The sequence below is a fragment of the Ranitomeya imitator genome, chromosome 3 (genome assembly GCF_032444005.1).
Source record: "Ranitomeya imitator isolate aRanImi1 chromosome 3, aRanImi1.pri, whole genome shotgun sequence".
NCBI classification, from domain to species: Eukaryota; Metazoa; Chordata; class Amphibia; order Anura; family Dendrobatidae; genus Ranitomeya; species Ranitomeya imitator.
The window spans coordinates 797,247,288-797,262,565 of record NC_091284.1 but is presented as its reverse complement, the minus strand read 5'-3'; the positions used below and the strand labels follow the sequence as shown (position 1 = coordinate 797,262,565).

Sequence of the window (15,278 nt, the reverse complement as noted above, 5' to 3'; positions counted from 1 at the left end):
GTCCATCTGGTACCTTTGCCTAAGTTGCCTTCCTCCTCAGATTTGGTTCCATTGTTTTTTCAGCATGTGGTTCGTTTGCATGGCATTCCAGAGAATATTGTGTCTGACAGAGGTTCTCAGTTTGTCTCTAGGTTTTGGCGGGCCTTTTGTGCTAGGATGGGCATTGATTTGTCTTTTTCTTCGGCGTTTCATCCTCAGACTAATGGCCAAACTGAGCGAACTAATCAGACCTTGGAGACCTATTTGAGATGCTTTGTGTCTGCTGATCAGGATGATTGGGTGGCTTTCTTGCCGTTGGCCGAGTTTGCCCTTAATAATCGGGCTAGTTCGGCTACTTTGGTATCACCTTTCTTTTGTAATTTTGGTTTTCATCCTCGTTTTTCTTCTGGGCAGGTTGAGCCTTCTGATTGTCCTGGTGTGGATTCTGTGGTGGACAGGCTGCAGCAGATTTGGACTCATGTGGTGGACAATTTGACGTTGTCTCAGGAAAGGGCTCAACGTTTTGCGAACCGCCGTCGGTATGTTGGTCCCCGTCTTCGTGTGGGGGATTTGGTTTGGTTGTCTTCTCGTCATGTTCCTATGAAGGTTTCTTCACCTAAGTTTAAGCCTCGGTTTATTGGTCCTTATAAAATTTCTGAAATTATTAATCCGGTGTCTTTTCGTTTGGCTCTTCCAGCCTCTTTTGCCATTCATAATGTTTTCCATAGATCTTTGTTGCGGAGATATGTGGTGCCCGTTGTTCCCTCAGTTGATCCTCCTGCCCCGGTGTTGGTTGAGGGAGAGTTGGAATATGAGGTTGAGAAAATTTTGGATTCTCGTTTTTTGAGGCGGAGGCTTCAGTATCTTGTCAAGTGGAAGGATTATGGCCAGGAGGATAATTCTTGGGTTGTTGCCTCCGATGTCCATGCCACCGATTTGGTTCGTGCTTTTCACTTGGCTCATCCTGATCGGCCTTGGGGCTCTGGTGAGAGTTCGGTGACCCCTCCTCAAGGGGGGGTACTGTTGTGAATTCCGCTCTTGGGCTCCCTCCGGTGGTTGTAAGTGGTATGGCTGCTCCTTGGATTTAGCTGTCAGCAGCTGCTTCCACTGATTGTCTATTCTGCTCGGCTATTTAGCCTGGCTCTTTCCTTCAGCTTGTGCCACTTGTCAATGGTTCCTGGTTGGATTCACATCTCTCTTGGATTTCCCTGTTATCCTGACCGGTTCAGCAAAGTTAAGTCCTTGCTTGCTCTTTTCTGTCCACAGGTTGTGGACTTATTCGTTCTGTGCATTCTATGTTTTGTCCAGCTTGTCAGCTTGTCAGTATGAATTAATTCAGTGTTGCTGGAAGCTCTGGGAAGCAGATTTACCCTCCACACCTTTAGTCAGGTGTGGAGATTTTTGTAAACTCTGTGTGGATTTTTTGTAGTGTTTTATACTGACCGCACAGTATTCCATCCTGTCCTATCTATCTAGCTAGACTGGCCTCCTGTGCTCATCCTGATTTCATTCTATGTATGTCTTTTCCCTCTCCACTCACAGTCATTACTTGTGGGGGGCTATCTATTCTTTGGGGATTTTCTCTGAGGCAAGATAGTTTTCCTGTTTCTATCTTTAGGGGTAGTTAGTTCTCAGGCTGTGACGAGGTGCCTAGGGAGTGTTAGGAGCATCCCACAGCTACTTCTAGTGTTGTGTTGAGCTTAGGGACTGCGGTCAGTACAGGTACCACTTCCTTCAGAGCTCGTCCCATGTTGCTCCTAAACCACCAGTTCATAACAGATTTAAAAGTGAGTGTTGCCTATTTGAATGCAGTGAAATCATCTTGTGATGATGGCAAACAGGCCGCTAACAATCTCTCTATATATTTATATAATAATTAATTTCTATTGTCTGTTTTGTATGCACAGCCAAATGATTGGACCACTCTGGACCACATGTACCATGTAGATAAAGCAGTCACTTTGGAAGGTTTTACGCCAGGTTTCAGCTCTCTTAAGACCTACTCGACTAAAAACGTAACACAAAAGTGTTCATAATATTTGCCAAAAACACATAATCACAGCAGGACCCTACCCCTCCACAGAGATATAGATTTTAGTCTAAGAGAGGATTCACAGGCTCCCATACAGATGAAGACTTTATTCTAAGAGAGGATTGGCATTGTTAGGTCCTGATAATGAGAATCGCCTTAACATGGCTTCCAGGTACACATGAATTGGCCAATTTAAATAGAAATGCTGGCTGGCCCCTAAGAGAGTAGGGCCCTGGGTAATTTTCCAGTATGTCCCCCATCCTCCCTAAAGCCGGCCCTGACTGTAACTAAGGGCTTGTATTGGGAGTAGGGCTTAAATTTTAAGCTAACTTCAAAAATCCTGCAAAATCATGCTAGGGCTTATTTTAGGGGAAACACGGTAAGCATGGTCCACATTATTTAAAAACCGTTTCATAATCGTCCCCAAGTCCTGTAAGTTTGTTAACGTCGTACCTTGTATCTGTCAATTTCTGTCTGCAGCTTCACAGACATTGTGGTATGTTCTTCCATTTTTCTCAGTCGGTCATGCCAGGACAGGAGGAACTCTTCAAAGCTGTAACATTTGCTCCTATAAACGCAGAAGAGTATTAACCTTCGTCAGGCTACATAATTTTACAACGTTAACAGGCTGCAGAGGTACAATTGTACCTTCATATATATTTTATTGAAATTTGGCCAATATATTCTGGACCAAAACTGCAGAGATGTCACGAAATTTTAGCCCTCTACGGCTTTTCGAAAAAAAAAAAATTATTGCAATTTTAAAACGGAATAGTTACAATTGAACCTACTCAGCCGTAGGTTAAGAACCGGATGAGTTTAGATATCGAAGTGTGAGATACAGAAAACACCAGAGTACAGTATAAAATGTTGTAGAGTTTATGGCCGGGGTCAGACAGCCATACTAAAACTTGGCCCAGTCACGGTCGCAAATTGTGTATGTGACCGGCTTGGGGTGCTTGTCCACATAGGGATCTGCTATTTACATACTAGTCTGCTCTGAGGCAGCATGGTGGCTCAGTGGTTCCTGGGTTCAAGGACAACATCTGCAAGGAGTTTCCCCATGTTTGCGTGGGTTTCCTCCGGGGTTTCCGGTTTCCTCCCACACTCCAAAGACATCCTGATAGGGAATCCAGATTGTAAGTTTCAGTGGGGACAGTGATGATAATGTCAGTAAAGTGCTGTGGAATTAATGGCACTATACAAGTGAGTAAAATTAAGAAGTAAATCATGCTGTCTGTTTTTCACTGTCTGCTAGGAAAAGCTCTGGAAATCTTCATATTTTTATGTACTCTACTCATATGCAAGTTTCTCATATTATGGTTATGGGTATATCTGCACCTTATTATTACAACACTGGTTGTTCTGGTTTAAAACTAGATATTATATTAAATAATAGCACTTTATCTACTATATAAAGCTGTATGTGTGTGTGTGTGTGTGTGTGTGTGTGTGTGTGTGTGTGTGTGTGTGTGTATGTGTGTATGTCCGGGATTGGCATCTGCACCGTCGCAGCTACAGCCACAAAATTTTGCACAGTCACACGTCTGGACTCTGAATGCGTCATAGGCTACGTTGCGAGGTGAAATTTTAACCCCGCGCTTTCCAATTCACCAAACAATTTTGCCCCTATCTACATAATGGGGAAAAAGTGAAATGAAAAGTGTTGGAGGCGTCGCAGCTACAGCCACAAAATTTTGCACAGTCACACGTCTGGACCTTGAGAGCGTCATAGGCTATGTTGTGAGGTGAAATTTTAACTCCGCGCTTTCCAATTCACCAAACTATTTTTCCCCTATCTACATAATGGGGAAAAGTGAAAGGAAAAGTGTTGGAGGCAAATTGACAGCTGCCAGATGTGAACAAGGGGGACTTAAAGAATGAGAGCGATGGCGCCAAAGAGTATATACCGTACAGTTGCTAAGGTGGGGCCCCGACATGGGATACTCACCACACACGGGGATATGAACACACACACAAAATGCGCCACACACTACCATGTGCTTGAACACATATACCACCCTCTGCACACATTTCACCACACATACACCAACCTCGCCACATAAAAGTCGAAACACAAAAGTCGCCGCTCAAAACTCACCACGCGCAAAACTTGCCACATGCAAAAAATAGGCTCACGCAAAACTCGCCACAAGTGCAAAACTCACCTCATGGAAAACTCGCCACACGCAAAACTTGCAAATGCGGAAAAATTGCCACATGCACAAAATTTGCAACACATGCAAAAGTTGCCTCACACAAAACTTGCACATACTCAAAAGGCACCAGACATAAAACTCACCACGCGCAAAACTCGCCATGCGCAAAACTTGCTGCACACAACTTGCTACACTAACCTGTCACATGCAACTCGACACACAAAAAGTTGCTACACGCATGTTGCCACACAAAACTCATTACACAAAACTCGCTACATGCATGTCGCCACACACAACTTGACAAACGAAACTCGCCCTAAAACACACGCAGGCCTGGTATTAGCCTTCAAAAATAAAAATCTGATTAATAAGCAGACAAACTACAAGAGCAACAAATGTACCATATAGGAAATACGGCAGCTGACAGTCACATGACCTGTCTATTATGTGTATGTGTGAGCTAATATATACTGCCAGGGGGAGGGCTTCCTGTTGGCTGGGGATTTATCAGGCTGCCAATTTATCTTACAAATACTGAGGTAAAAATACTGAGCAAATAACGTGTTAACGAGGTCTAATACAGGAGATCACACAGGTATATACTATATACAGGGGAGATGACACACAGATATATACTATATACAGGAGAGATGACACACAGGTATATACTATATAAAGGAGGAGATTACATACAGGTACATACTATATACAGGAGGAGATGACATACAGGTATATACTATATACAGGAGCAGATTACCTACAGGCATATACTATATACAGGAGGAGATGACATACAGATATATACTATATACAGGGGAGATGACACACAGGTATATACTATATACAGGAGGAGATGACACACAGGTATATACTATATACAGGAGGAGATGACATACAGGTATATACTATATATAGAAGGAGATGACATACAGGTATATACTATATATAGGAGGAGATGACATACAGGTATATACTATATATAGGAGGAGATGACATACAGGTATATACTATATACAGGGGAGATGACACACAGCAGGTATATACTATATACAGGGGAGATGACATACAGGTATATACTATATACAGGAGGAGATGACACACAGATATATACTATATACAGGGGAGATGACACACAGGTATATACTATATACAGGAGGAGATGACATACAGGTATATACTATATATAGAAGGAGATGACATACAGGTATATACTATATATAGGAGGAGATGACATACAGGTATATACTATATACAGGGGAGATGACACACAGCAGGTATATACTATATACAGGGGAGATGACATACAGGTATATACTATATACAGGAGATGACATACAGGTGTATACTATATATAAGGGAGATGACAAACATGTATATACTGAGGTGAAAATGAGAGGTGTGAGGTGAAAATGAAAAGGTGTGAGTGCAAAATGAGAGGAGTGAGGGAAAATAGTGTAGTGATCGGAAAATGACAGATGTGAGGTCGAAATGACAAGTGTTAGGCAGGAATGAGAGGAGTGAGGAAGAAAATGAGAGGTGTGAGGGAGAAAATGAGAGATGTGATTGGGAAAATGAGAGGCGTGATGGGAAAATAAGAGAAGTGACGTGCTATAACTAACCACAGATATTTACTATGCCCAGGCAACGCCGGGCTCTTCAGCTAGTCTAATATATAAAGCTGAATGTGTGTGTGTATGTGTGTGTGTGTATGTCCGGGATTGGCATCTGCACCGTCGCAGCTACAGCCACAAAATTTTGCACAGTCACACGTCTGGACCCCGAGAGCGTCATAGGCTATGTTGTGAGGCGAAATTTTAACCCTGCGCTTTCCAATTCACCAAACAATTTTGCCCCTATCTACATAATGGGGAAAAAGTGAAAGGAAAAGTATTGGAGGCGTCGCAGCTACAGCCACAACATTTTGCACAGTCACACGTCTGGACCCCGAGAGCGTCATAGGCTATGTTGTGAGGTGAAATTTTAACCCCGCGCTTTCCAATTCACCAAACAATTTTGCCCCTATCTACATAATGGGGAAAAGTGAAAGGAAAAGTGTTGGAGGCAAATTGACAGCTGCCAGATGTGAACAAGGGGGACTTAAAGAATGAGAGCGATGGCGCCAAAGAGTATATACCGTACAGTTGCTAAGGTGGGGCCCCGACATGGGATACTCACCACACACGGGGATATGAACACACACACAAAATGTGCTTGAACACATCACCCTCAGCACAGATTTCACCACACATACACCAACCTCGCCACATAAAAGTTGAAACACAAAAGTCGCCGCTCAAAACTCGCCACGCACAAAACTCACCTCATGGAAAACTCGCCACACGCAAAACTTGCACACGCGGAAAAATTGCCACATGCACAAAAGTTGCAACACATGCAAAAGTTGCCTCACACAACACTTGCACATACTCAAAAGGTACTACACATAAAACTCACCACGCGCAAAATTTGCTGCACACAACTTGCTACACTAACCTGTCGCATGCAACTCGACACACAAAAAGTTGCTACACGCATGTCGCCACACGCAACTCAACACACACAACTTGACAAACGAAACTCGCCCTAAAACACACACAAGTCAGGGGGAAGGCTTCCTGTTGGCTGGAGATTTATCAGGCTGCCAATTTAGCTTACAAATACTGAGGTAAAAATACTGACCAAATAACATGTGAATGCGGTCTAATACAGGAGGAGATGACACACAGGTATATACTATATACAGGAGAGATGGCACACAGGTATATACTATATACAGGAGGAGATGACACACAGATATATACTATATACAGGAGGAGATGACACACAGATATATACTATATACAGGAGGAGATGACATACAGGTATCTATAATATAACGATGGGAGCGTCACTCTTTCCGAAGCCTTTATAGACTGCGCAGGCCCAAGCGCCGGCGCAGTCTGGGCCTCACAGAGTGACGCTCCCGGGAGATCGCGGTATGCGTTCACACTGAACGCACACCGCGATCTCCAACAGAGAAGCAGGGACCGCCAGGAGGGTGAGTATCGGCCATATTCACCTGTCCTGCGTTCCACCGCTGAGCGCCGCCATCTTCCCGGTCTTCGGCCTGTGACCTTCAGTTCAGAGGGCGCGATGACGCGCTTAATGCGCGCCGGCGCCGCCCTCTGACTGAACAGTCACAGCCAGGAGACCGGGAAGATGGCGGCGCTCAGCGGTGGAACGGGACAGACAGGTGAGTATAGTAAGAGCTGGGGGGCCTGAGCTGGCGGCGATACCGGCACCTGACCCCCACAGCGCGCCGGTGTCCACGCCTGCTCAGGCCCCCGGATGGGTGCAGCACATGACAGGATGGGGACGCAGGATGGGGACGCAGGATGGTTGCAGCACATACCAGGATGGGGACGCAGGATGGGGACGCAGGATGGTTGCAGCACATACCAGGATGGGGACGCAGGATGGGTGCAGCACATGACAGGATGGGGACGCAGGATGGGTGCAGCACATGACAGGATGGGGACGCAGGATGGGTGCAGCACATGACAGGATGGGGACGCAGGATGGGTGCAGCACATGACAGGATGGGGACGCAGGATGGGTGCAGCACATACCAGGATGGGGACGCAGGATGGGTGCAGCACATGACAGGATGGGGACGCAGGATGGGTGCAGCACATGACAGGATGGGGACGCAGGATGGGTGCAGCACATGACAGGATGGGGGCGCAGGATGGGTGCAGCACATGACAGGATGGGGACGCAGGATGGGTGCAGCACATGACAGGAAGGGGACGCAGGATGGGTGCAGCACATACCAGGATGGGGACGCAGGATGGGTGCAGCACATGACAGGATGGGGACGCAGGATGGGGACGCAGGATGGGTGCAGCACATGACAGGATGGGGACGCAGGATGGGTGCAGCACATGACAGGATGGGGACGCAGGATGGGTGCAGCACATGACAGGATGGGGACGCAGGATGGGTGCAGCACATGACAGGATGGGGGCGCAGGATGGGTGCAGTACATGACAGGATGGGGACGCAGGATGGGTGCAGCACATGACAGGATGGGGACGCAGGATGGGTGCAGCACATGACAGGATGGGGACGCAGGATGGGGACGCAAGATGGGTGCAGCACATACCAGGATGGGGACGCAGGATGGGTGCAGCACATGACAGGATGGGGGCGCAGGATGGGTGCAGCACATGACAGTATGGGGACACAGGATGGGTGCAGCACATGACAGGATGGGGGCGCAGGATGGGTGCAGCACATGACAGGATGGGGGCGCAGGATGGGTGCAGCACATGACAGGATGGGGGCACAGGATGGGTGCAGCACATGACAGGATGGGGACGCAGGATGGGTGCAGCACATGACAGGATGGGGGCGCAGGATGGGTGCAGCACATGACAGGATGGGGACGCAGGATGGGTGCAGCACATGACAGGATGGGGACGCAGGATGGGTGCAGCACATGACAGGATGGGGGCGCAGGATGGGTGCAGCACATGACAGGATGCGGACGCAGGATGGGTGCAGCACATGACAGGATGGGGACGCAGGATGGGTGCAGCACATGACAGGATGGGGACGCAGGATGGGTGCAGCACATGACAGGATGGGGACGCAGGATGGGTGCAGCACATGACAGGATGGGGACGCAGGATGGGTGCAGCACATGACAGGATGGGGACGCAGGATGGGTGCAGCACATGACAGGATGGGGACGCAGGATGGGTGCAGCACATGACAGGATGGGGACGCAGGATGGAGCAGCACATACCAGGATGGAGACCATATACCAATATAAATGCTCGCCACCCGGGCGTAGAACGGGTTCAATAGCTAGTATACTATATACAGGGGAGATGACATACAGGTATATACTATATACAGGAGCAGATGACCTACAGGTATATACTATATACAGGAGGAGATGACACACAGGTATATACTATAAACAGGAGCAGATGACCTACAGGTATATACTATATACAGGAGGAGATGACACACAGGTATATACTATAAACAGGAGCAGATGACCTACAGGTATATACTATATACATGAGGAGATGACACACAGGTATATACTATATACAGGAGCAGATGACCTACAGATATATACTATATACAGGAGGAGATGACATACAGGTATATGCTATATAGAAGATGACATACAGGTATATACTATATACAGGAGGAGATGACACACAGATATATACTATATACAGGAGGAGATGACATACAGGTATATACTATATATAGAAGGAGAAGACATACAGGTATATACTATACATAGGAGGAGATGACATACAGGAATATACTATATACAGGGGAGATGACACACAGCAGGTATATACTATATACAGGGGAGATGACAAACAGCTATATACTATATACAGGAGATGACATACAGGTATATACTATATACAGGAGATGACATACAGGTGTATACTATATATAAGGGAGATGACAAACATGTATATTCTGAGGTGAAAATGAGAGGTGTGAGGTGAAAATGAAAAGGTGTGATTGCAAAATGAGAGGAGTGAGGGAAAATAGTGGAGTGATCGGAAAATGACAGATGTGAGGTCGAAATGACAAGTGTTAGGGGGGAATGAGAGGAGTGAGGGAGAAAATGAGAGGTGTGAGGGAGAAAATGAGAGATGTGAGGGGGAAAATGAAAGATGTGATTGGGAAAATGAGAGGCATGATGGGAAAATAAGAGAAGTGAAGTGCTATAACTAACCACAGATATTTACTATGCCCAGGCAACGCCGGGCTCTTCAGCTAGTATATATATAAATGAGCACCTTATAAGATTAATGGATATATTAGCATGCTTTTCAGCAGAATTTTTTTCTTTTTAAGGCACTTTTTTGCACTTTATATATCTATGCTAATTCAGCTTTTACATATGAGTATAAGATGAATTAAAGGGCTCCCTAGACTGTTTTGGGGTTTTTTTGCAGCCTCTAATTTGGCCATTTTTGTATCTGTTTCTTGTTTTGAAAATTCTTTTAATTTTTGGTGAATAAAGATTTATGTGCATTTTATACATTTCGTACTTAAGCTCTGCTTTTCCATTGCAGTTATCCTCCGCCTACAGATGGCATACCCCATATTTTCGTTCCTTTCTTCAGTTTCCCTATTTCGGATGTCTCATGACCATACTCCACACCAGAGGGATGATGTTCACTCATTATCTTGATGGCATTCATATCGATGGACCATCTTACCAAGACTGTTGTCGAGAGTCTTCATCTTACTCTTGATACATTGTCCTGCTGTGCCTGTATCATCAACTGATCAAAGTCGTCTCTGACCCCGGCCTAACGCCTAGTATTCCTAGGTATGGATTTCGGACACCGTTCACCGAACCTTTTATTGTAGGATGGGTGAACTGGGGCTTCTGTCCTTGTGGGGTGCACTCCTATAGTGCAGGACAGCACGCCTGGCATAATTTTATGGGCGTCATTAATAGGCCGTAAGCCGGACACTGCATCACACCTATCTGTGTGACTAGCGTCCTACTTAAGCCTCATTAGTGTGCATTTTTTTACTTCATAAATCGGTAGGTTTGTGAGTGGCTGCTTTCATAAGTAGTTTGCACCTGTGCTGCCCCTGCCTTTATAATGGGGGTCTTCTGCATCCAGCTAAATGTGCATTTGTGATTGGACTGGAGTTGGTAAGCCTGTTTCTTTCCGGTTTATTTGATGTGGAGCTGTCTTCCAGTATCTCAGGGCCGCTGGAAGGACCATGAATCCTGTTTTCCTATCAACCTTCTGGAGAGCAGAGCCATTTAGCTGGCCCTCTCATTGGCAAGACCTCTTGAAGGGCAGTCTTATCTGCCTCCAATGCGACAATGCCACAGCTGTGGTATACATCAACCACCAGGGAGGAACACAGAGACGATCTGTCATGGTGCAGGTGTCCAGCATCCGGATTTGGGCTCCCTCAGCACAACGCATTCCCGCCGATTTCCTCATCCTCGCGGGTATCTCCTCCAGCGAGTGGTCTCTAAACCCAACCGTCTTCTCTCAGATTTGTCTCCGGTGGGACACCCCCGACATCGACTTGATGGTGTCCAGAATGGACAACAACGTCCTGCAATTCGTGTCTCGCGAGCCCCTAGTGATTGATTCTGACGCTCTGGCAATATCCTGGGCTCAGTTCAGCCTCCCTTATCGGTCTTCCCCACCCCCACCTTCTAATTCCCAAAAGCTCCTCAAGATGATCAAATTGGGCGCAGTGCGTGTTGTAAGGATTCTCCCATTTGCATTCATTTGGTTACGTGCCGACCAGATGGGTGCAGCCTTGTTCAATGCAAGTATATTGAGAGAGTGGGTGCACATCTGTCAGATAGTGGACGGGAGAGTGCAAATTGCACGCATGCAGTCACATTTTGCTGCTCCAGTTGATGGAGAATCCTCACAGTGAACATAAAGTGACTTCAGACTGGTAACGTAAGGCTGGACAACCCCTTTAGTCTCATGCTGTGTGTGGCTAACACTGACCTGCCTTGGTCACTAATGGTGGGGAGATGTACCTGAAAGAGATCCAGTCTTCCCTCGCCTTCTCATTAAACCCTTGATAAAACTCCTCATACAAAGACCAGGTTTTTGTGCAGCCATCAATGTCAATGCGGATCTCATCTGCGAGGGAGAAATCGGGAGCCTCCAGGTCAAAATGTATGCAGTCCTCCCTGGAAGATTAAAAAAAAAACAATATATTTTATCACAGTAATTATAAAAGAAATGTCAGGAAAACAACATAATACTAACAACACGTAAAAAACATCACTTCCAGATAACTTTAACGGCCTCAAAGCGTACCCAACATTTCTGGAAACTTTTCAGAAAATTTGTCATGTGTGTCCATGAGGAATAACACCAATTATAGATATTCTGCAATGTGCGTCCTGCATTTTTCACCAGTTTCCCTTTTACAGACCATCTGTAATTTTCAGTTGTCTCTGAGCTAGTAGGTGTAAACTAGTTGCTATGAACAGCACACCCAAACTGCACATGTTCAGAAACAGAAGAAGCACAGAGGACATTTTTTCAGCAGAACTAAACAGAGTAGCTGTGAATCCAGCTCTGGAGTGAATTAAACACTTAACAGTAAACAGAAGCACAGGTCTGTACGTCTCTTCCATTCGCTTTCATGATGTATTACGTTTACAGCATTTTGGGTGTGAAATCTGCACTCAAAATCCACAAGTCATTTTAAAAGAACATATATTTAATAACTTACATTAGTTTTTTCTTTGTTTCTTCAAGCTCATCAAACTCCATTTTCTTTTCTTTTATTGACTGGGCACTTTTCTCCAAAACATCTTCTTTTCCAGTTTCAATAATGTCGTCGTTTGGTTTGAATTGATCCCAGCGGGCTTTAAACTTCTCAAGTTCTTGCATATAAATATTCACCCTGGTTTTTACGTTTTCCTTCATTATCTCAATCTAAAGGAACGATAAATGGAAAATAAAGCTGAAATGTAGACAACCTCATTTTAAACTGGTCCTGGCGTAAGGTCATTTTATGGATAAAGGTAACTAAAAAACTAAATAAATAAATGTGTAAATTATCACAGATTCAGCCAAAAATAAAGCTGGGTTTTCCCAGGAAAATCAATGAAATTTGCCCCATTCAAGTGAATGGAGCAGGACTAACACTGAGCTACAGACCAAGGCACAGCCACAAGTACAATAGCGGCCCCCACGTACCACCGAAAGTTCACAGACACGCACCTGCTCTTTAACCATCAGCTGATGACTCTCCATCATTAATTCAAACTTATCCCACTTTGCACGTAGATTACCAATTGTGTCTAAGCCGCCCCCTGCAACGGAGCGCAGCAATCGGTTTTTATCTTCAGCTTCCTTGAATAACGGCAGAATCTGTCAGATGCACAATATGTACAAAGCATAAGGATTTGTAAAATAAATTAATTGAAGCAGTAAATAAATATAAATAAATAATCTTTATTTTATATAGCGCTAACATATTCCGCAGCGCTTTACAGTTTGCACACATTATCATCGCTGTCCCCATTGGGGCTCACAATCTAAATCCCCTATCAGTATGTCTTTGGAATGTGGGAGGAAACCGGAGAACCCGGAGGAAACCCACGCAAACACGGAGAGAACATACAAACTCTTTGCAGATGTTGTCCTTGGTGGGGTTTGAACCCAGGACCCCAGCGCTGCAAGGCTGCTGTGCTAACCACTGAGCCACCGTGCTGCCCTAGCAGCAGTAGTAATTGAAGGTTATTACATCGATAAAAGTTTTCATGTTGCACCTTTTAAGAATATATAATACACACAGTATATCAGTATGATGATTTCAATTCATTCCTTTCATCCTCAAATATGTACCTACTAGATGGTGGCCCGATTCTAACGCATCGGGTATTCTAGATTATGTATGTAGTTTATTTATGAATCTTTTAGAATAATGCAATGAATACACATAGTATATAGCACAGCCTACGTAGTATATAGCACAGTGACTTAGTATATAACACAGCCCACGTAGTATATTAAACAGCCACGTAGTATACAGCACAGCCACGTAGTATATAGCACGGCCCAAGTACTGTATATCACAGCCTACGCAGTATATAACACAGGCCACGTAGTATATAACACAGCCATGTATTATATTAAACAGCCACGCAGTATTTAGCACAGCCGCGTAGTAAATAGAACAGCCACGTAGTATATAGCACAGCCCAAGTACTGTATATCACAGCCTACGCAGTATATAACACAGGCCACGTAGTATATAACACAGCCATGTATTATATGAAACAGCCACGTAGTATACAGCACAGCCGCGTAGAAAATAGCACAGCCACATAGTATATAGCACAGCCACGTAGTATATTGCACAGCGACTTAGTATATAACACAGCCCACGCAGTATATAGCACAGCCCACAACACCTATGAAAAAAAGCCCTCTCGGCCAACGGGGGGCATAGCTCTAGGCCTCAGCATATAAACCTATAAAACAACACTAGGCTGTGGGTCAGTGACTAATATCTAAAAGAATGAATGTCAGTAATAAATAATTAGCAATATAGTAGCGCACAGAATCTACGCCAGAAATAGAGGTAACAAAACATCAATACAAATTTGATTGAAATATAAATATACATGTAGACAAAAAAATTGGTGAATGGAGGACAACAGCTTAAGAACAGCCAGTATACATAGATGGTAACAGATGGTAAGAATTATACTGGCAAAATACGCAAAAAAATCCAAAAGATCCTGCTACAGTAACGCACTGCCATATGCTGAAAAGTCACTAGAGAGGTGGTCGGCTATAAAAATGAGTAGTATTAAGAAAGACAATTGGGCTAAATTGTCTATCAATCAATACTCATCTCATGGTAAAGCAGATAACAGAAAGCATATGGTTTAACCTAGGGCAAATGAATGTAAATCTACGCCACACATGGCGATGTATAGTTACTTTGGGACATGATGTAAAAGAGTGCAGGCGTGCTGTAGACAGAATGCTGTAGATAAGCCCCTGATGCCGGTGGGCTTACCTCATATACGATTTTGGGGGTGACAGAGTCCCTTTAAATTCAGCTGCAGGTAATTGCAGGCAGTTTGTGTGCCTGGGCCATTTAATGAAGTCCTGTGCTTACAGCAGCCTCAGCACTGCCGCAAGCAGCGTGTTAGGATATGAACAGTCACAAAGGAAAGAATGGTGTCAAAAGCCCAACCAAGGACGGTCATTAAATATAACAGAATCCCTAGGTCGCTAATCCTAGAATAGTCTCTATTAGAAAAAAACTGGTGTGTTGGTGGACAAGTGAAACAGCATCAAAGCAAAGAGCAGGAAGCACAGCCACACCAGCTGAGTTCAGGGCTAACAAACATCAGTTGTAAATGTTATTACATGACTTGCACTGACCTGACAGAGGGACCTGAATGGTCCTAAAATACTTTGTCTGAGATGAATGAAATATTTTATACTTTTGGACAGACTTTTCTCCTGCATGATGCGCCATATACCAGATCCTTACAACTTTTAACCATCACAAGAAATATTCTTCCAGTGGGGCAGCAGAGTGATGCAGCTGGC

At 44.8% G+C, this 15,278-nt stretch overlaps 1 protein-coding gene across 1 annotated transcript in view; it reads right to left on the bottom strand.

Annotated features, from left to right (window-relative positions):
• Window positions 1-15,278, bottom strand: part of DYNC2H1 (dynein cytoplasmic 2 heavy chain 1) — a 552,714-nt gene that overhangs the window by 434,513 nt on the left and 102,923 nt on the right. The window contains exons 21-24 of the mRNA XM_069759211.1: window positions 12,927-13,076; window positions 12,433-12,638; window positions 11,726-11,881; window positions 2,465-2,579 (exon numbers count right to left, since the gene is read on the bottom strand). Of these exons, the coding sequence (XP_069615312.1) occupies window positions 2,465-2,579; window positions 11,726-11,881; window positions 12,433-12,638; window positions 12,927-13,076 (627 nt within the window). The remainder of the gene's footprint in view (window positions 1-2,464; window positions 2,580-11,725; window positions 11,882-12,432; window positions 12,639-12,926; window positions 13,077-15,278) is intronic.